Here is a 21973-nt window from a genome sequence, read left to right as displayed (position 1 = left end):
AAATGTGCTTAAGAAGTCACATAAGTTGCAGGGACTCACTCTGTGTGCAATAATTTAGTTCAACATCATTTTTGAATGACTACCTCATCTCTATAACCCACACATACAGATAATTGTAAGGTCACTCAGCCGAGCAGTGAATTTCAACCACAGATTCAACCACAAAAGACCAGGGAGGTTTTCCAATGCCTCGCAAAGAAGGGCCTAGTCCAGCTGTATTGGATGTTCCAATTGTGTCCAGTGCTGGTTTGACATTTGAGCAGAAAAAGGAGTTACTTTTATTGCAGCTACATCGTGACAAAGATCTGGAAAGGTTGAAACAGCTAAAATAACTTGATTTGGAAAGGTTGAAGCAGGATACATACGGAACAAGCTGAACTGCGGTTGCAACATCAGCGGCTAGAACTTGTCAGAGAAGGCAAGCTTTCAGGTGAATTTTCTTTTGAGAATGACTATTCAAGCTCCCCAATGGGCCGCTCTTCCCTTGGTCGTTCTCCACCTTTTGATGTTGCTGGTAATCTCCAGTTGTTGCCTAAATTTGATTGAAAAGGATCCTGATCTATTTTTTATGTTATTTGAACGTGTAGCAGACTCTCGGGCTAGGTCTGATGCACACCGTACTTTGATGCTACAGTGTGTTTTGACCGGTAAGGCTCACTCATCTCTTAGCGTTACAGATAGCGCTGATTACGTAAAAGGTTAAAACTGCTGTCCTGCATGCTTACGAGTTGGTCCCTGAAGCGTATCGACAGCGTTTCAGAACGTTGAAAAACAGTCCCATGTTGAGTTCTCAATTCAATCGTTGATGTACTCGTCATGATGCAAGTAAAATCTGTAATTATTGTAAAGGTGAAGGCCACTGGAAGAACGAATGTCCCTTGCACAAAGTCAAACTTAAATCTGACCTAGCGCAAGGTGAGGTTTCCCTTGGTGTCCCTTTTTTCCCGTTGACAGTGTTCATGTGATTTTGGGTAACAACTTAGCCGGTAGTCGTGTCTCCTCTGGTGGTTTCTTATACCCATCCCCTGTAGGGATTATCGATGAAAACGTACAGAGATTCCCGGAGGTATTCTCTGCATGCGCTGTGACTCGTGCTATGAGCCGTGCTTACACTACGGTCAAAACGAAACTTACACAACACATAGTCGAACAGTTTGATAATCCGTTAAATGATTTACCTTTGCCTATGTCCTGTAGTGATCTTGTGGTGGAGCAGTCCACTGATCCTACCTTAAAAAGGTTTATTTGATGAAGTACTTCCGGTTGAGGTGGTAAGGAGTGCTGCCCAGGGTCACTACATTCAAGATCAGTTGTTGGTGAGGAAATTAACGCCTCACAGCAAAAGTTGTGGATGACACTATTGTTCAGATCGTGGTTCCTTCTAAGCTTCGAGATCTAGTTTTTAAAACGTCTCATGACGTTTCTGGTCAATTAGGTTTTACTAAGCCCTATGATCGAATTTTGTGGTCTCTTCAGCTGACTGAGAAGCCTAATCAGATGTTAAGGCCAGTCCCGCTACAACCTATTCCTGTTACAGGCCAGCCATTTGAGCATTTGATTATTTATTGTGTTGGACCCTTACCCTATTCTAAAGCTGGTAGCACCTACATGTTAACTGTGATGTGTCAGGCTACAAGATATCCTGCAGCCTATCCACTTCGCAACATTACCACTAAATCTGTTGTGAAGGCTTGTCACAGTTCATCTCAATTTTTTGAATACCTAAGGTGATTCAGAGCGATCAGGGTTCCAACTTCACTTCGCACAAGTCACAAGTCACAAAAAACATAATAATCAGCCCAGTGCTTATCATGCGCAGTCAAGGGGGCCTTGAGCGTTTTCAGACTTTGAAGTCACTGTTACGTGCGTACTGCACTGAATTAGAACGTGGCTGGGAAGAGGGGTTACCCTGGTTGCTACTCGCTGTCAAAGAAGTATCACAAGAGAGCACTGGGTTCAGTCCTAATGACCTTGTTTTTGGGCATACTGTGCATGGTCCCCTTGCTGTATTAAAAGGAGGATTGGAAGGTGGTTGAGCCTCCCCAAAATGTTTCGTCATATGTTAGTGGTTTCCGACACAGGTTGTATGTAGCTTGTGAAATGGCTAAAGAAAAACTAGCATCCTCTCAGGTGAGGCTGAAAAGGTTGTTTGACCGTTGAGCTGTGCTCGTTTGTCTTCTGAATTTGCTAAATCGTAACTGTGCTAAAACTGACGTGGTTAGTCCTGTTCTTTTGGTGGAATCTGTTGATCTGAGGTCAGCCACTCCACCTTCACATACAGTGGCAGAGTGTGATGGTGAGGGGGTGCCGGGCCCTGATGGTATTTTGCAGGGTAGGTTGATGAATTCAGAGTCCCTTGCAAACTTTTTGTTGTTGGGTTTGTTGGGTCACATGTCTGATGATTGTCAAGCAGAGTTAACTGATTTGATCACTGAGTTTCAGTCTGTTTGCTGATACCTTCTCATACACATTTGGTAGTGCACGATATTGAGACTGTTGTCCCCATTAAACAACGTTTTTATCGTGTCTCATTGGAGAAGCTACGTCACTTGGACTCAGGGATTAAGTACATGCTAGTTAATGATATCGCTGTACCATCATTCTCCAGTTGGGCCTCCCCGTGTCTCTTGGTGAGCAAGCCAGATGGTTCTTAGGTTTTACACTGACTACCGGAAGGTTAGTGTGACAAAACCGGACTGTTACCCACTCCCACGGACGGAAGATTGTGTTGACCAGGTTGGTGCTGCCCGGTTTGTCAGCAAGTTTGATTTACTGAAGGGTTACTGGCAGGTGCCTTTGTCATCAAAAGCTCGTGAAATATCTGCTTTTATTACTCCTTCAGGTCTTTTCTCCTATACGGTCATGAGTCATGAGGCCTACGCAACGCTCCTGCTACGTTTCAGCGTCTTATGAATAGGCTGATCTCTGGCCTTGAAGGCTGTGCTGTTTATCTAGATTATGTGGTTGTTTATAGTGACACTTGGGAGCAACATCTGGTGCGGATACGGACTCTGGGCGTTTGGCTGAGGCCTGTCTCACTGGGAACTTAGCCAAATGTGAGATTCCCCAGGCAACAGTGACCTACCTCGGCAGAGTGGTCGGGCAGGGTCTTGTTCTCCTGGTGTGGGCTAAAGTGGCCGCTATCGATCGGTTTCCACCGCCCACCACCAAGAAGGAGCTGCAACGCTTCCTAGGTATGGTTGGGTATTATCGGGGATTTTGCTACAACTTCTCCACGGTTGTAGCACCTCTGATCTATTGAAGAGGGCTGATAGCAGGAAGACCAGATGATGTCAGAGTGCTTTTGAAAATGTGAAACTGCTTCTTAGCTCTGACCCTGTGTTGGCTGCCCCACGATTGGAACAGCCTTTCAGCCTATATGTGGATGCCAGTAATGTGGGGGCAGGTGCCATGTTGCTTCAAGCAGATGGAGGTGTTGAACGTCCTGTTAGCTGTTAAACTTTCAGGAGAAATGGCTATCAGTTGAATTATTCAGTGGGGGAGAAGGAGGCCCTTGCCTTAATCTGGGCGTTGCAGCATTTTGAGGTATATGTGGGGTTGGGTGTGGTCCCTATTGTGGTTTACACTGACCACAACCCCCTTACTTTCCTGCACACCATGCTTTACCTAAATCGCAGGTTTATGCGCTGATGTTTGTTCCTGCAGCCGTTCCATTTGGATGTACAACATGTAAAAGGTGTGGATAATGTGGTGGCTGATGCGCTTTCCCGTGCACCAATTTAGTCAATCTTTGGACACCTTTGTTGCGTTCGTTTTTCTTTTCTGTTGGTGGTCTGTACAGGGTTTATTTTGTCCTTCCTGTTGCTCTGGCTTCTGCTCTCGTCACCCGGTCTCCACGGTACTTCCGGGTACCGTGGTTGCGGAGGTTGGATGGGGGGGGGGCAATTTGGTTGGATTGGTGTCATGGGCATCTGGTGGGCCTCTTACCTTTATGGTTTGTATAGTATTTTGTGTCTGAACCTTTATTAGTTATGGTTTTTGATCAGTTGTAATTGTAGATTGTGTTTTCGGGTCCTTGTTAGTCCCCGATTTTTATGGGAGGGGGTGTTTACGCCCCCCTCACGCTCCCTGCCGCCTTCTCTGTGTTTGTGCTTTTATTTGCAGATTGGGGACAGGTGGAGCTGATTGGGTCGTTAAGGTGACCAGTTGCACCTGGGTTTGGGATCAACTAGGAGATAAAAGTTCCTGGTGCCCAGTCCTGGCTCTCTCTCTCCACAAGCACCATTTTGTTTTGTGATCTGGTTGATTATGTTTTTTGATTAGGTGAACCCTTCAACACTTACACACATTTTACCTTCATCCATGCATCTCCATTACACCCCTCACATGCCTACTTTCACACTTCACAGGTTAGTTTTCCTTTGTAGTTTTATACTTGGTTAGTTATATAATAAATATTTTTCTTACTCCTTAAATGCCAATGTGTGGATTGGAAGGTGTTTGTCACCATCTATTGGTAGATGGGTAAAGATGTAAAAAGCAGACACTGAATATCCCTTTGAGCATGGTGAAGTTATTGATTGCACTTTGGATGGTGTATCAATACACCCAGTCACTAAAAAGATACAGGCATCCTTCTTAACTCAGTTGCCGGAGAGTAAAGAAACTGCTCATGAGGCCAATGGTGTGACTTTAAAACAGTTACATTTTACATTTACATTTAAGTCATTTAGCAGACGCTCTTATCCAGAGCGACATAGTTTCTCATATCTCAGCCATTAAACTGAGGGGGGATCAACAACATTGTAGTTACTCTACAATTCTAACCCAATTGACAGAGTGAAAAGAAGGAAGCCTGTACAGAATACAAATATTCCAAAACATGCATCCTGTTTGCAACAAGGCAAGTATTACTGCAAAAAAGTGGCAAAGCAATTCACTTTTTGTCCTGAATACAAAGTGTTATGGTTGGGGTAAATCCAATACAACACATTACGGAGTACCACTCTCCCCATTTTCAAGCATAGTAATGGCTGCATCATGTTATTGGTATGCTTGTAATCGTTAAGGACTGGGGAATTTTTCCGGATAAAAAAAGAAACGGAAAGGAGCTAAGAACAAGCAAACTCTTAAAGGAAAACCTGGTTCAGTCTGCTTTCCACCAGACACTGAGAGATGAATTCACCTTTCAGCAGGACAATAACCTAAAACCCAAGGCCAAATCTACACTGGAGTTGCTTACCAAGAAGACAGTGAATGTTCCCAAGTGGCCGAGTTACAGTTTTGACTTAAATCCTCTTGAAAATCTATAACAAGACCTGAAAATGGTTGTCTAGCAATGATCAATAACCAATTTGACAGAGCTTGAAGAATTCTGAAAATAATAAAATGGACAAATGATGGAAAGCTCTTTGATATTTCTGTATTTCATTTTCAATACATTTGCAAAAATGTCCAACATGTTTTCACTTTGTCATTATGGGGTATTGTGTGTAGATTGATGAAGGGAAAAAATTATTGAATCCATTTTGAATAGCACAACAAAATGTGGAATAAGTCAAGGGATAGGAATACTTTCTGAAGGCACTGTATGCGTCTTAGAAGTAGTTTCACATACAAACTTTACATGTCTGAACTCAGAATCAAATATGCTTCCCAAAAATAACATGGTCTCTGTGGTAGAACATTTATCAGAGTGCCATCAGGTAGCCTGATTTCAGATTTGTCCGTGTAAACAGGATTATTAGGGAAATCGGTGTAATTGTAGTAATCAAACTATTTTATTAAATCTGACCAGACTAAAATTGCATTACCATGTGAATGTAACCATGCGCAATGTTGAGTGACACCGGAACCTGATAAGACAGTTATTTATCCCTTCCCCTTTTGAACAGTGGCAAACTGACTGAGCCTCCATGTGTTAATCCCTTTACCTCTGCCAAGTAGGCCTACTGTTTGTATGCACTTATTAAAACACCATTGCCTCTTTGCTGGACTGTTCCACGTTGACTAAAAACAAACAGGAAATGGTAGCTAAATGCTTAATAAAAACAGCCTGTGGCTGTTCTTGCACATAATGTGAGGCCTTGGTAAACAATAGGCCTGTGGATATCACTCACCTTTGAACAAGGGGCAGATTTTGGCTAGAGCGTGCACTGGTCCCAGTCGGGTGTACTGCCCAATGGCAAACTCCATGAAGAGCAGGGGGATTCCACACAGAAACAGCATGAGAAAGTAAGGAATGAGGAAGGCACCTAAAGTGAAGGACACAAATAGATTAGTAATATAAGAACAGTAAAATCCATTTCTTGTTTAATTTGTGAGTAATTACAGACCACCGTGGATCTGTTCCACGGTTGTGACTAGACGAAGAACAGCTACGACCGGAAGTGACTTTTCGTAGCAGGTTAGGAGAGCATTTTAGCTAACCCTAACCCTTTTCCTAACCTTCACCTAATTCTCCTAACCTGCTACGTTAAATTTTCCTAACCTGCTGCTTAAGTTCTAAGATGCTACGAAAGTCACTTCCGGTCTCGTAGTCAAAACGAGACCGGAACCTTATCCCCCCCCCCCCTCAATCTACACACAATACCCCATAATGACAAAGCAAAAACAGGTTTAGACATTTTTGCTAATGTATTAAAAATAAAAACTGCAATATCACATTTACATAAGTATTCAGACCCTTTACTCAGTACTGAAGCACCTTTGGCAGCGACTACAGCATCGAGTCTTCTTGGGTATGATGCTACAAGCTTGGCACACCTGTATTTGGAGAGTTTCTTACATTCTTCTGTGAGAGTTGCTGCACAGCTATTTTCAGGTCTCTCCAGAGATGTTAGATCAGGTTCAAGTCCGGGCTCTGGCTGGGCCTCTCAAGGAAATTCAGAGACTTGTCCCGAAGCCACTCCTGCGTTGTCTTGGCTGTGTGCTTAGGGTCGTTGTTCTGTTAGAAGGTGGACATTCAACCCAGTCTAAGGTCCTGAGTGCTCTGGAGCAGGTTTTCATCAAGGATCTCTCTATATTTTGCTCCGTTCATCTTTGCCTCGATACGGACTAGTCTCCCAGTCCCTGCCGCTGACAAATATCCCCACAGCATGATGCTGCCACCAACATGCCAAAGAGTTCAATTTTGGTTTCATCAGACCAGAGAATCTTGTTTCTCATGGTCTGAGAGCCTTTAGGTGCCTTTTGGCAAACTCCAAGTGGGCTGTCATGTGCCTTTTACTGAGGAGTGGCTTCCGTCTGGCCACTCTACCATAAAGGCCTGATTGGTGTAGTGCTGCAGAGATGGTTGTCCTTCCAGGAGGTTCTCCCATATGACAACTAGCTAAACACTAAGAAGGATGAATAGACAACACATGGTGTCTTACTATAATGACAGTGTCTAATTTCCCTACATTACAACTAGGATAGTCATTACAGCAGTATACTTGTTTCAAGCCCTCCGGTAAGGGAATGAGATACAGGCTCCTCATTGTAATTTTGACGGGCGTGATCTGATTTTGAAGTCGCAGACACGGCTACCTCATCACGAGCCCGACTCATGTCCGCTACATTCAACCCCCTTTGACCTCCTCCCCCTCTGAACACTGGTCTCACGTGGGAGAAATCACCGTCTTGACCATTCGACCAAGAGGGCTCCCTCATCAAGAGACCCTCATGTCTGCTACACAATCTGGGATGTGAATGAATGACAGAGGAATTTAGAGCCTGCTAATTTAGTGCCTGAGCAAACCAGTGTGACGTGTTCGTCAAGGTAGCACCTTTCTGTTATACAGTGAGGTCCGTGGCAAGATTTATAAACACAAAGACATGAATCCTGCCCATTTCTAAACCATCCCTGAACTTTGACTTTGGGGTTAGCGAAGCTATTTTAAACCCCATGGCAAGGCAGAAGAGGGCAACACATTCTGAACGCGGAATGAAAGAGAGCTCTGTTTGATTCTGAGAGGGTTTTCTTGAAAATAAATTGTAGCCTACGTTGCTACCATGACAAAGACCAAAGCCGGTGGGAGTACCATGTCAAGTGTTATGGTTGCAGCTTCACCTATTAAGGCCTATTATTTTAGGGTGTTGCTATTGGCCACCAAGTGCTAAGTCAGTATCTAGATCATGTGTGTGAAATGCTTGATAGTGTGTGTGATGTTAACAGAGTTCCAGTCAGTATCAGAATGGGTGATTAACAATAACATGGTCTTAAATACATCTAAAATGAAAAGCATTGTATTTGGTTCAAAACATTTTCTAAGACCGAAACCTCAACTGGAGTTGTGTATAAAGGGTGTGACCATTGAGCAAGGTGAGGAAGCTAAACTCCTAGGGATGATCAGTTATCATGGTTAAGCCATATTGACAATGTTGTTGTGAAGATGAGGAGGAGTATGTCTGTTATAAAAAGATATTCTGCGTTTCACACAAATCAACTGTACTAGTTGTTCAGGCTCTGGTCTTGTCCCATCTTGATTACTGTCTGGTAATAATGTCAAGTGCAGCAAAGAAAGATCTAGCAAAAATGCAGCTGGCTCAAAACAGAGCAGCACTCCTTGCCCTTAACTGCACATACAGAACTAACATCAACAACATGCCAGTCTTTCATTTTTGAGGGTTTACGAGAGATGAACTGATTCTCTTGTAGTTTTTATGAGAAGTATTACTGTAACGAAAATTCCAGATTGTCTGCATAATCAAATAACATTCGGCTCAGACACACAAACAGGGGTCTCTTCACAATCCCCAAGTTCAAAACGAATTCACAACAACGTGCAGTTCTATACACAGCCATGTTAGCATGGAACTCCCATCTCCAATTACTCAAGCAAACAACAAAATTACCATTAAAAACAATTAAACAACATTTAATGGAATGGTGGGGACAGTGAGGGTACACGCGCACACACATTACACAGAATTTGTTGTTGTATTGTATGTACTATTATTTTTTTTTGTTGTATATCATTGCATTTTACATTTCTGTGACTGTCCTTGTCCATCAGTGTTTTGTTACTTGTCATGTTTGTGTGGACCCCAGGATGCTGCTGCTTCGGCAAAAGATAACGGGGATCGAATAAAATATAAACAGGGAAATACAACAGAACACAATCATCAGTGTCTGTTGTTGAGATTTTTTGTTGTTTTGCTGTGTCATTCTTGATATGCCTGCATCTCAGCTAGATCTCAACTGTGCCAGACAAGCCAAGGCAATGCAAAGTCACGACATTAAACAAATTATATAAAACCAGTGATGCCATTGAAACAAATTGCTTGGTCATCGTTGTGCCCTTGTAGGTCCTCCTCACACTTATAGTTAACTATCATAATCATTTACCTAGCGGTTAATTTTCAGCACGAAACATACTTCTTCTGATGTACTTATGTGTCTTGTTTCAGGACCTTTATCACCTTGTTAATTACTGTCAATTATGTTCACGTTTTTTTGTTGTTGTTGCAAAAACAGGAAACCCCCAACCGGTTGGCCAAGAACTAACTTTTCAAAATCTCTTTTGTTCCTCTTCGGCACAATTTCAACTCATAGATCAGAAGTCTAAAAAGTGAGGGTGGTGCAGTGAGTCCTACTGGATTACAACCATAGGTTTCTTCTCCCCAATAAATGTACATAGTAACATGGCGGAGAGTTGCCTCTTGGCTCTTTCAAAAAGTCCACTTCATAACATCAAAGTTAATCTCAACCTGGCGTAGCCTTGGCGTAGTTTAGCTAAATCCTATTCTAAAGACATGCAAGTAAGATTAGATCAGCAAGTAAGATTAGATCAAGTAGGTCAAATGTCATACATCCATCTAGAAACAAACATCCAACATCAATAAAAGTCGATGCGCTCCTGCTGAAATATAATTAGCATCGTTTAAAAAAATCCCCATAAAAATGTGTCAGTTTAAGCTAGAAATATGTTTTTTGCATCGGATGCGTCTCAATCCACTGTATCCGCCGATGTTGCACTTCCACATCTGCAGTGAAAGGTGACAGAGCTAGAGCAGTGTTTGTCAGACCATGAGACATCACGAAAAACGGTCTTCTCACAAAATCGTCTGTAGCATCCGAACGGTTTGGCCGACAAACTATTACCCCTCTATGGAAAGATGACTCTCACAAACACAACGGTGTTCTCCGTTTTGCTATACGACCCCCACAAGCGTCTTGGAACACATCTGAAGTTGGTACAACTGATCTACCAACTTCTCTCTGTAGCGTCCAAACAGTTTGTTCTACACACTAATATGACCCTCTCTGGAAAAGTGAGACTCTCACTTGTTGGTTGTTTTGCTCTAGGACACCTACAGACCTCCCAAGACTTGTCTGTATGTTCACCGGTACCAGTTGGAAACATTCATGGAAGTTAATATGGAGACTGTTTAATGACAAAAATAAGGGGTTAAATACATGTAAAAAAATTGATAAAAGTCTAAGCCACAGTTAGACAGGGCTTTGACTGTAATGGGTTAAACAATGAATACATTATCTTTATTCTGAAAGCAAGTCCTTGTTTCATGGTGAAAACACTCATCTCTGGTTGAGGCCATTGTTCAACCAAAGGCACTCACATGTGGCTCATGAAGTTTAGCCTACAGGGTTGCAAACATATGGCATGTGCCTAAGCTGGTTCAGTAATTAGACTGGTTTATAAATTAAACCGCATTCTGTATTTACATTTCCACATGTTCAGGATCTGACTTATGCACAATAGCAGTGTGGAACGCACACACTTTAAATCTAGATTATTGACATTACATTTCCCCTCTCCTTCCGTTGTTCTGCCAGTATTTTATAGGCTATGGACCCAAAGACGCAATAATAGCCTACATGTGCTTACCTCCACCGCTCCTGTAGCAGAGGTATGGAAACCGCCACACGTTCCCAAGTCCAACCGCGTACCCCACGGATGCAAGGACAAACTCAAGGCGGCGGCCCCAGATGGCTCTTTCTGCAGTCATGTGCCCCACTTTCTTTGGTAACATACCCTCTACGTTTAAGGGTGCTTTCAGATCGATATTCGTCTCCTCTTTGTAAACCCCATGGCGAATGGATAGTTTGGTGGTGGATGCTGCATTTTCGGACCCCACTCCCATTTTAACGTGTAAACTAGTAGTCTTTAACTCCCACCAAACAATTTCAATTACGCTATGGGCTATTATGCTACTATTACTAAACAGATAATATCACTCAAATTTACACATACGCTAAATGTGACGAGAGAGAACCTGTCTTTCAGAACCGTTATTCTGCATATTATGACAAAGCATAGAGCAAGACATTGATAAGACACACGACTAAGATATGTCTAAGTCAATTAAAGACAATCCCAACAACTAAATTCCTTATGAAACACAATTGTATTGCAAGTAGCTTAAGTCTACGACGTGCGCTATCTAGACGGTAGGCATCAGACATCTCATTCAATAACTGCCTGACATATCACAAGATGAAATGCCCCGATCTACTCGTAATTAACATGCAGACTAATATGCCCTAAACTCCCGGTAACCCACCGCAACATTGACCTGCAAGTTATCATACTACCTGCTTATGTACCATCAGTGTTACACAAAAAGAATGTTCGGTAACCCGCCCCCACGTGCCGTAGTTTTCCGTTAGCTACACTGTATAATAATAATGACGAGATGGTCTTGTTTCCGCCCCTACAATTGGAGGCGTTGTCCCAAAATCGGAAATGCAGGCGGTCTGCTTATTACCGCTTGGACAAATTTTGACGAAAGTGGACCCTTTCGTTCGCCTCTTCCTCTCTGGTAGCGATGACCTTCTGACGAGCGCGAATGTGATGTCCGATGTAGCCCCGCCCCTCATCCAACGTCTCTGTCTTATTGGCGCTGAAGGTCTTAGTGTTACGTGTTATAATACCCCCTAGGACTAACTCAACTGTCCTTTGTAAATTCTTTAAGTATACTTGTATTCACATTTTGTATCGATTTATTATTGTAATACAAATAAATGAAATGAAATAAAATAGAAAACATTTTCAGTGGAAGAGAAAGCAGATGCACACTTCATTACAATCCATGACTCAAATCATTTCCCCTGTATGAAGACATATGATCAGATGTACTTCCAAACACTGTTCGAATAGACCTACTGAAGAAGCTAGAATCTTTAACTGAAACAATAACAAAGACAAAACCCGCCTCCGTTTTGATGGGCCTTGAAAACGCTCAAATTCATAGATGCAAGGACTGACCCTCCATGATATCAAAATTATAGTTTTAACCATGTTTTGAGGCTGTACAGTGTTTGTTGTCCCCACGATGAAATCGGGGAGGGGACTGTGAATCTTTCTCCATCCATAAGTACTTTAGTTACACGCGATATCTCAGACAGCACTGGCCCAATTTTGACGAAACATGGGTGAATGCTGCGTCTTGTCATAGAGATCCGGCATTTTAAAAAATTCACTGATTGGCCCAAGGCGGGAGCTGTAGTAATTCACAGAAATGTGTTAGTCGCATGCAATATCTCAATTAATCTCAATTGGCCCAAGGGGAGCGCTGCATCATTCGTGGGGAATGACATTTTTAACTAGGCAAGTCTGTTAAGAACAAACTCTTATTTACAATGGCAGTCTACCAGGGAACAGTGAGTTAACTGCCTTGTTCAGGGGCAGAACAACAGATTTTTACCTTGTCAGCTCAGGGATTCGATCCAGCAACCTTTCGGTTACTGGCCCAACTCTCTAACCACCTGCCGCCCCAAAATGTTTACATTTATTGCCTTGTTTACAAGCATATATTTTGGGTTCTGATGGGGTACGACACTCTATACAAGCAAATATAGAGATTTACACTGTAATCAAAACGTCACGCCAGCGTGAGCCTACACGAAACACAGCCCATATTTTAAAGTGTTTCTAAAATCCCCTATGGGAAAAATGAATGGTGGAAAAATGATTGGATCCATTTCCCTGTTTGACTGCTAGGTTTTATGGGTTTTATTCATTTATTTTTTACACTGGTGGGGGAGTGCCAAGACTGAGGCAGGGTGGCATCAACACAGCGCCCCCGGTCAGTCATCTAGTGTATATATAAATCATTGGTTCAATATAATGACATATAAACGCAGCATTTTTTTTTAACTTCCTCTCACTGTCAACTGCGTTTATTTTCAGCAAACTAAACATGTGTAAATATTTGTATGAACATAAGATTCAACAACTTAGACATAAACTGAACAAGTTCCACAGACATGTGACTAACAGAAATGGAATAATGTGTCCCTGAACAAAGGGGGGGGTCAAAATTAAAAGTAACAGTCAGTATCCGGTGTGGCCAACAGCTGCATTAAGTACAGCAGTGCATCTCCTCCTCATGGACTGCACCAGATTTGCCTGTTTTTGCTGTGAGATTTTACCCCACTCTTCCACCAAGGCACCTGCAAGTTCCCGGACATTTCTGGGGGGAATGGCCCTAGCCCTCACCCTCCGATCCAACAGGTCCCAGATGTGCTCAATGGGATTGAGATCCGGGCTGTTCGCTGACCATGGCAGAACACTGACATTCCTGTCTTGCAGGAAATCACGCACAGAACGAGCAGTATGGCTGGTGGCATTGTCATGCCAGAATGAGCCTGCAGGAAGGGTACCACATGAGGGAGGAGTATGGCTTCCCTGTAACGCACAGCATTGAGATTGCCTGCAATGACAAAAAGCTCAGTCCGATGATGCTGTGACACACCGCCCCAGACCATGACGGACCCTCCACCTCCAAATCAATCCCGCTCCAGAGTGCAGGCCTCGGTGTAATGCTCATTCCTTCGACGATAAACGCAAATCCGACCATCACCCCTGGTGAGACAAAACCACGACTCGTCAGTGAAGAGCACTTTTTGCCCGTCCTGTCTGGTCCAGCGACGGTGGGTTTGTGCCCATAGGCGACGTTGTTGCCGGTGATGTCTGGTGAGGACCTGCCTTACAACAGGCCTACTACAAGCCCTCAGTCCAGCCTCTCTCAGCCTATTGCGGACAGTCTGAGCACTGATGGAGGATTCCTGGTGTAACTTGGACAGTTGTTGTTGCCATCCTGTACCTGTCCCGCAGGTGTGATGTTCGGATGTACCGATCCTGTGCAGGTGTTGTTACACGTGGTCTGCCACTGGGAGGACGATCAGCTGTCCGCCCTGTCTCCCTGTAGTGCTGTCTTAGGCATCTCACAGTATGGACATTGTAATTTATTGCCCTGGCCACAGCTGCAGTCCTCATGCCTCCTTGCAGCATGCCTAAGGCACGTTCACGGAGATGAGCAGGGACCCTGGGCATCTTTCTTTTGGTGTTTTTCAGAGTCAGTAGAAAGGCCTCTTTAGTGTCCTAAGTTTTCATAACTGTGACCTTAATTGCCTACCGTCTGTACGGTCTTAACGACCGTTCCATAGGTGTAAGTTCATTAATTGTTTATGGTTCATTGAACAAGCATGGGAAACAGTGTTTAAACCCTTTACAATGAAGATCTGTGAAATTATTTGGATTTTTACAAATGATCTTTGAAAGACAGGGTCCTGAAAAAGGGACATTTCTTTTTTTGCTGTGTTTATAAACCCTGGATTGCTGATGCTAGGTATTGGCCATTGAGAGACTATGATGCCACCTGTCTATTGGCACTCCATAGTAGGAGCAATCCTCCATGGGAATGAATGGAATTCTACTGTATTTCAATTATATGTTTCAAGGACAAAATTACATGTATTTAAATATGTTTTTGTTGTAGTGGGGACAGTAACACTAGTACTCAATAAAAAAACGACTTGAATGATTTTTTAAAAATATGTTTTTATTTTTATGTTTAGCTCGCATAATTTAAAAGTATGCATTAAGGTATTGTAATAGAGTAAATGTGTCAAATGAATGTAGACCTTAATATATGCATTTCTATACCTTCCAAAATATTTTTACAATCGAGAAGATGGCTGCGTGGTGCCTTCAATACAACGCCCCCTGTCTGTCATCCAGGGTTTATACACATAATTGGTTCACGCCCATGACGAGGCTGAACACTAAACTAAGCCAATATAGTAATGCAGTCTGGTGGTTGTTTGGGCAGTTGACATAATACTGTAGCAAGGTGGTCATTCCATTTGTGAAAATGTAACAAGAATGTCCATCAAGCAGGACAGGGCGATAAGACCTCAGACACTTAAGTAAGGTTAAGTAACCACAAGAGTCGTCAACATACTATAGATTAGATAGGCACAATACCTTAGGTAAAGCATTAAAAATTAAGTCATTAGGCCACTGCACCTATGCAGTTTGCCTGGAAAACCGACGTTGATTTCCATTGCATTTTACGTCAGGCAGAAATTAGCGTTTGAATCAGGAGTTCCTCTCACGACTTCTACAGGCCAGAATGTTGAATAACATTGTCCGTGTGGTTGGTCGTTTGGCAATAGGAATGTGAGACGATATCCACAGGAAAGTATAATTACATCAACTTTTCAAAACGCTGGTAGTGCGTTCAGATTTCGACCACCTGAAGCATGCGCACAAGATAAAAAATATATGCATGCATACTTGCCGAGTTCGTGCACATGTTTATATGGTTCTGTGCATGTTTCAGGTGATATAAATCTGAATGCACTAACAGCGATTTGAAAAGTTGATGTAGAGCCAAATGGATCAACCGCACAGGCAACTATGGGTTCCCTTAGAAGTTTCCTTCTTCCCAGCTGCTCGATTTGGAGTTACAGGGTAGCTTATTCAGTTTGATGGTTGCAACAATTTTGGTTGACTAGTGTCAAAGTCGTGTTTTATCTTCAGGTATAAGTATCCACTCGCCGCACAGACATACTTGGGGAACAGTAGGCTATCCTGCGTGTAGGACTCAGTCATAACAAGCTGGCATTACAGATGCTCAGGGAATGTCATAATATAAGTTATTCATATATGAAAATGGTTCAACAAAAATAATAACGTGAAATCTTTTTGGCAGTAGATGGTGCTATAGTTTCAGTGTAGTGGATATTTGCCTTTTCGGCTCCAATTTGCTCCTGTTCCAGGTGTTGCTGCTGCCGAGCCCTTCCGGTCTCCGTACAGGAATTTCAACTGCATGACGTCATCCTGCCAACAAAGTAGGCTATTCCAAAACTGAACGGCGATATTTTCCCTCATAAGAAAATGTACCCGGGATTTAAACTACTATTTCTATATACGATTCTTGGATTCTTAGAATAAATAACCCTGAATGTAACACACACTGGATCACTGAGAACTTTCTGGGGAAAAAATAACAAATATCGACGACACAACAATTAGATGGAGGAGCTGGAAGGTGAGCAGTCTAAACTTCTCTCCCAGTTGATAGTTACGCTTACATGTGGATAACAATGTTGACTTTTTTTATTTATACATACAATCTATTGTTTGGGGAAAGGGAAGCCCAAGCTAAATCGAGTAGGGGGATGCACGATCTTCGAGACTTGATACATTTGCGAGCTGATATTGTTTGTCAAATGAGAACTCGCTACAATGCATCTGATCATCATAACATGCATAGTTACTTTGTAACAACGTCAATGATTCTGCCATTAAGTTCGGGCAGATGTGTAAAATAATGTTACTTGAATTTAGCAGCTTGGATCCATTCATTTCAAAACTCAATATTTATTGCATAGTAGTCTTGTGAATGCAGGCTTGTTTGAGAACAAATGAAAGAGATCTAACTGGAATCTTTAATTGCTACATATATTTTTAGACTTATACAGTGTCATTCAAGTTTGGACACACCTACTCATTCCAGGGTTGTTATTTTTTACTGTTTTCCACAATGGAGAATAATAGTGAAGACTTCAAAACTATGAAATAACACACATGGAATCATTTAGTAACCAAAAAAGTGTTAAACAAATCCAAATATATTTTATATTTGAGATTCTTCAAAGGAGCCACCTTTTGCCTTGATGACAGCTTTGCACACTCTTGGCATTCTCTCAACCAGCTTCACCTGGAATGATTTTCCAACAGTCCTGAAGGAGTTCCCACATATGCTGAGCACTTGTTGGCTGCTTCTCCTTCACTCTGCCTTCCGACTCATCCCAAACCATCTCAATTTTGTTGAGGTCATGGGGTTGTGGAGGCAAGGTCATCTGATGCAGCACTCATCACTCTCCTTCTTGGTCAAATAGCCCGTACACAGCCTGGAGGTGTGTTGGGTCATTGTCCTGTTAAAAAACAAATGATAGTCCCACTAAGTCCAAACCAGATGGGATGGCGTATCGCTGCAGAAGGCTGTGGAAGCCATGTTGGTTAAGTGTGCCTTGAATTTTTTTTTTTAAATCACAGTGTCAGCAGCAAAGCACCCCCACACCATAACACCACCTTCTCCATGCTTTACGGTGGGAAATACACATGCAGAGATCATCCGTTCACCCACATGGCATCTCACAAAGACACGGCGGTTGGAACCAAAAACTCCAATTTGGACTCCAGACCAAGGACAAATTTCGACCGGTCTAATGTCCATTGCTTGTGTTTCTTGGCCCAAGCAAGTCTCTTCTTATTGGTGTCCTTTTTAGTAGTGGTTTCTTTGCAGCAATTCGACCATGAAGGCCTGATTCATACAGTCTCCTCTGAACAGTTGATGTTGAGATGTGTCTGTTACATGAAATCTGTGAAGCATTTATTTGGGCTGCAATTTCTGAGGCTGGTAACTCTAATGAACTTATCCTCTGCAGCAGAGGTAACTCTGGGTCTTCCTTTCCTGTGGCGGTCCTCATGAGAGCCAGTTTCATCATAGCGCTTTTTAAATTTAAATAGATTTTTTATTTGACCTTTATTTAACTAATCAAGTCAGTTAAGAACAAATTCTTATTTACAATGATGGCCTACCGGGGAACAGTGGGTTAACTGCCTTGTTCAGGGGCAGAATGACAGATTTTTACCTTGTCAGCTCGGGAATTCAATCCAGCAACCTTTCGGTTCAATGCTCTAACCACTATGCTACCGGCCGCCCCGAACCTGATGGTTTTTGCGACTGTACTTGAAGAAACGTTCAAAGTTTTTGAAATTTCCGTATTGACTGACCTTCATGTCTTAAAGTAATGATGGACTGTCGTTTCTCTTTGCTTATTTAAGCTGTTCTTGCCATAATATGGACTTGTGTTTTTACCAAATAAAGCTATCTTCTGTATTCCACCCCTACCTGTTCACAACACAACTGTTTGGCTCAAACACATTAAGAAGGAAAGAAATTCCACAAATTAATTTTTAACAAGGCACACCTGTTAATTGAAATGCATTCCAGGTGACTACCTCATGAAGCTGGTTGAGAGAATGCCAAGAGTATGCAAAGCTGTCATCAAGGCAAAGGGTGGCTATTTGAAGAATCTCAAATAGAAAATATATTTTGATTAGTATAACACTTTTTTTTGGTTACTACATGATTCCATATGTGTTATTTCAAAGAGTTTATGTTTTCACTATTATTATACAATGTAGAAAATAGTAAAAACATTTTTTAAACCTTGAATGATTAGGAGTCCAAACTTTTGATTGGTGTGTGTGTATATATAAATAACAGAAGAATGATGCTCAGGCTTGTCTAAACGTTTTCCTTTTTACTGGAGAATAATTTATAGCCTGAACATTATAATGTAAACAACCTCTGTCAGCCTATGTTCTACAAAAACATTATCCCTATAATCATTGACTGACTGTATTTGCAATTACTCAAAATTGATTGTTATTATAGGTCAGGGAATTTCCATATATTCTTATTTTCTTAAAAAAATGTGTCTATGCATACAGATTACAAGTCACACCTTTGTTCAGTCAATAAAATATATGCAGAAATGCATTGTTACTGTGATTTACTTTTATGAATGGATAGAGTATGCTTTTCCTGTAGTGACATAATTGAACCCTACAGGTACAGATGGATGCCACTGTGAGGGTTGCGGGGGAACAATTCAAGACACATTCAATGTGAAGGTTCTTCAAGGAACTTGGCACAATGCCTGTTTTCAGTAAGTCATACTTTTAAATGTAGATTTCAGTTACATTCACTGTTTAATGTTTTTTAAAATAATTTTTTGTAGGACTTACTGTCTGTGCAGTAGACACGTGAGCTTGGTTTCCTTATGACATGGAATAAGCAGCAATGAAATTAATAGAGACAATATATTCTGTTGGTTAAAATGCAGTTTTTGACTATTTCAGGTATTCTTTGTGGTCAAATGCTGTATGCACATGCTTACAAATTGACATGTGGGTAGTCCTGGAGAGTTCTACCTGTGGAATGTTTTAGCATCATTGTGGGCAGGAATGTTTCCGTTTTAGTGTTCGGACCATTCTACAGTGAGGCAGAACTCTTGTACAGTGCATTCCTGTACACATCCCAGTGGCAGATACCACCATTCTACTTTTTAACCATTGTTGTTAGTACAACAAGTTAACAACTTAGAGGTGGTAGATGATTGTCGTCCTTTTGCCTTTTAAAGGGGAAAATGGTAAACATGTATGAGGCAACACTCACACATGAATTTGGGTGGGTCACCGGGACACAATGTGAGGAGGATCCCACCACATTTCTGGCCTTGAGGACTTTGGCCCTGGCAGATTCTCTTGTCCGGTGGCTTAATCATTGTCTGGATGGAGACTGACATTAACTATCTGGCATTCCCAGGTTACTGGCCCCCATTGAGAAACCTCTGGACTTAAGCTGAACACTGAGGGCAGTACAATAGGACATACAGTGCATTCGGAAAGGATTTAGACCCCTTAACTTTTTCCACATTTTGTTACGTTACAGCCTTATTGTAAAATGTATTTAAATTATTTTTTTCCCTCATCATTCTACACACAATACCCATAATGATTAAGCGAAAACTGTTTTTTAGAGGTTTTTGCAAATGTATTCAAATTAAAAACAGAAATACCTTATTTACATAAGTATTCAGACCTTTTGCTATGAGACTCGAAATTGAGCTCAGGTGCATCATGTTTCCATTGATCAAACTTGAGATGTTTCTACAACTTGGAGTCCACCTGTGGTATATTCAATTGATTGGACATGATTTGGAAAGGCACACACCTGTCTATATAAGGTCCCACAGTTGACAGTGCATGTCAGAGAAAAAACCAAGCCATGAGGTTCGAAGGAATTGTCCGTAGAGCTCTGAGATAGGATTGTGTCAAGGCACAGATCTGGGGAAGGGTACCAAAACATTTCTGCAGCATTGAAGGTCCCCAAAAACACAGTGGCCTCCATCATTCTTAAATGGAAGAAGTTTGGAACCACCAATACTATTCCTACAGCTGGCCGATTGGCCAAACTGAGCAATCGGGGGAGAAGGGCCTTGGTCAGGGAGGTGACCAAGAACCTGATGGTCACTCTGACAGAGCTCCAGAGTTCCTGTGGAGATGGGAAATCCTTCCAGAAGGACAACCATCTCTGCAGCACTCCACCTATCAGGCCTTTATGGTAGTGGCCAGACGGAAGCCACTCCTCAGTAAAAGGCACATGACTGCCAGCTTGGCGTTTTCCAAAAGGCACCTAAATAACTCTGACCATGAGAAACAAGATTCTCTGATCTGATGAAACCAAGATTTAACTTGTTGGTCTGAATGCCAAGCGTCATGTCTGTAGGAAACCTGGCACCATCGCTACGGTGAAGCGTGGTGGTGGCAGCATCATGCTGAGGGGATGTTTTTCAGCGGCAGAGACTGGAAGACTAGTCCGTATCGAGGGAAAGATGAACGGCGCAAAGTACAGAGATACTTGATGAAAATCTGTTCCAGAGTGCTCAGGACCTCAGACTTGGGCAAAGGTTCACCTTCCAACAGGACAACGACCCTAAGTACACAGCCAAGACAACGCAGGAGTGGTTTCGGGACAAGTCTCTGAATGTCCTTGAGTTGGACAGCCAAACCGCAGACTTGAACCCGATTGAACATCTCTGGAGAGACCTGAAAATAGCTGTGCAGTGACACTGCCCATCCAACATGACAGAGCTTGAGAGGATCTGCAGAGAAGAATGGGAGAAACTCCCCAAATACAAGTGTGCCATGCTTGTAGCGTCATACTCAAGGCTGTAATCGCTGCAAGGATGCTTCAACAAAGTACTGAGTAAAGGATCTGAATACTTGCAGTACCAGGCAAAAGTTTGTACACACCTACTCATTCAAGGCTTTTTCTTTATTTTTACTATTTTCTACGTTGTAGAATAATGGTGAAGAAATCAAAACTATGAAATAACATGTGGAATCCTGTAGTAACCAAAAAAGTGTTAAACAAATCAAAATATATTTTAGATTCTTCAAAGTAGCCAGCTTTTTTTTGCCTTGATGACAGCTTTGCACACTCTTGGATTCTCTCAACCAGCTTCACTTAGAATGCTTTTCCAAAAGTCTTGAAGGAGTTCCCACATATGCTGAGTATTTGTTGGCTTCTTTTCCTTCATTCTGCAGTCTAACTCATCCCAAACCATCTCAATTGGGTTGAGGTCGGGTGATTGTGGAGGCCAGGTCATCTGATGCAGCACTCATCACTCTCCTTCTTGGTCAAATAGCCCTTACACAGCCTGGAGGTGTGTTTTGGGTCATTGTCCTGTTGAAAAACAAATTACAGTCCCAAAAACAGTTATATGTTTTGTTTCATCAGACCAGAGGACATTTTCCAAAAAGTACGATATTTGTCCCCATGTGCAGTTGTAAACCGTAGTCTGGCTTTTTTATGGTGGTTTTGGAGCAGTGGCTTCTTCCTTGCTGAGCGGCCTATCAGGTTATGTCGATATAGGACTCGTTTTACTGTGGATATAGATACTTTTGTACCTGTTTCCTCCAGCATCTTCACAAGGTCCTTTGCTGTTGTTCTGGGATTGATTTGCACTTTTCGCAACAAAGTACGTTAAAAACTTCTTAATAGGGGGTGCTATTTTCACTTTGGGAAAAAATAGTGCCCAAATTAAACAGCCTTGTACTCTGTTCTAGATCATATGATATGCATATTATTATTACTATTGGATAGAAAACACTCTGACGTTTCTAAAACTGTTTGAATTACA

The 21973-nt window shown here is 42.1% G+C and overlaps 2 protein-coding genes across 4 annotated transcripts in view; one reads left to right on the top strand and one right to left on the bottom strand.

Annotated features, from left to right (window-relative positions):
- Window positions 1-11718, bottom strand: part of LOC120063015 (sodium- and chloride-dependent GABA transporter ine-like) — a 45317-nt gene extending 33599 nt beyond the window's left edge. For both annotated transcript variants that reach the window (XM_039013103.1, XM_039013104.1), the window contains exons 1-2: window positions 10791-11718; window positions 6081-6215 (exon numbers count right to left, since the gene is read on the bottom strand). In XM_039013103.1, the coding sequence (XP_038869031.1) occupies window positions 6081-6215; window positions 10791-11046 (391 nt within the window). In that variant the 5' untranslated portion in view covers window positions 11047-11718. The remainder of the gene's footprint in view (window positions 1-6080; window positions 6216-10790) is intronic.
- A 4311-nt stretch (window positions 11719-16029) lies between these two features.
- LOC120063014 (LIM domain kinase 2-like) overlaps window positions 16030-21973 on the top strand; it is a 32951-nt gene continuing 27007 nt past the window's right edge. The window contains exons 1-2 of one of the 2 annotated variants that reach the window (XM_039013098.1): window positions 16030-16242; window positions 18838-18934. In XM_039013098.1, the coding sequence (XP_038869026.1) occupies window positions 16227-16242; window positions 18838-18934 (113 nt within the window). In that variant the 5' untranslated portion in view covers window positions 16030-16226. The remainder of the gene's footprint in view (window positions 16243-18837; window positions 18935-21973) is intronic. The other variant, XM_039013102.1, reaches the window with a different exon arrangement.

This window comes from Salvelinus namaycush, chromosome 18 (assembly GCF_016432855.1).
Source record: "Salvelinus namaycush isolate Seneca chromosome 18, SaNama_1.0, whole genome shotgun sequence".
In the NCBI taxonomy this organism is placed as follows: Eukaryota; Metazoa; Chordata; class Actinopteri; order Salmoniformes; family Salmonidae; genus Salvelinus; species Salvelinus namaycush.
This window is presented reverse-complemented; position numbering and strand designations above follow the sequence as displayed.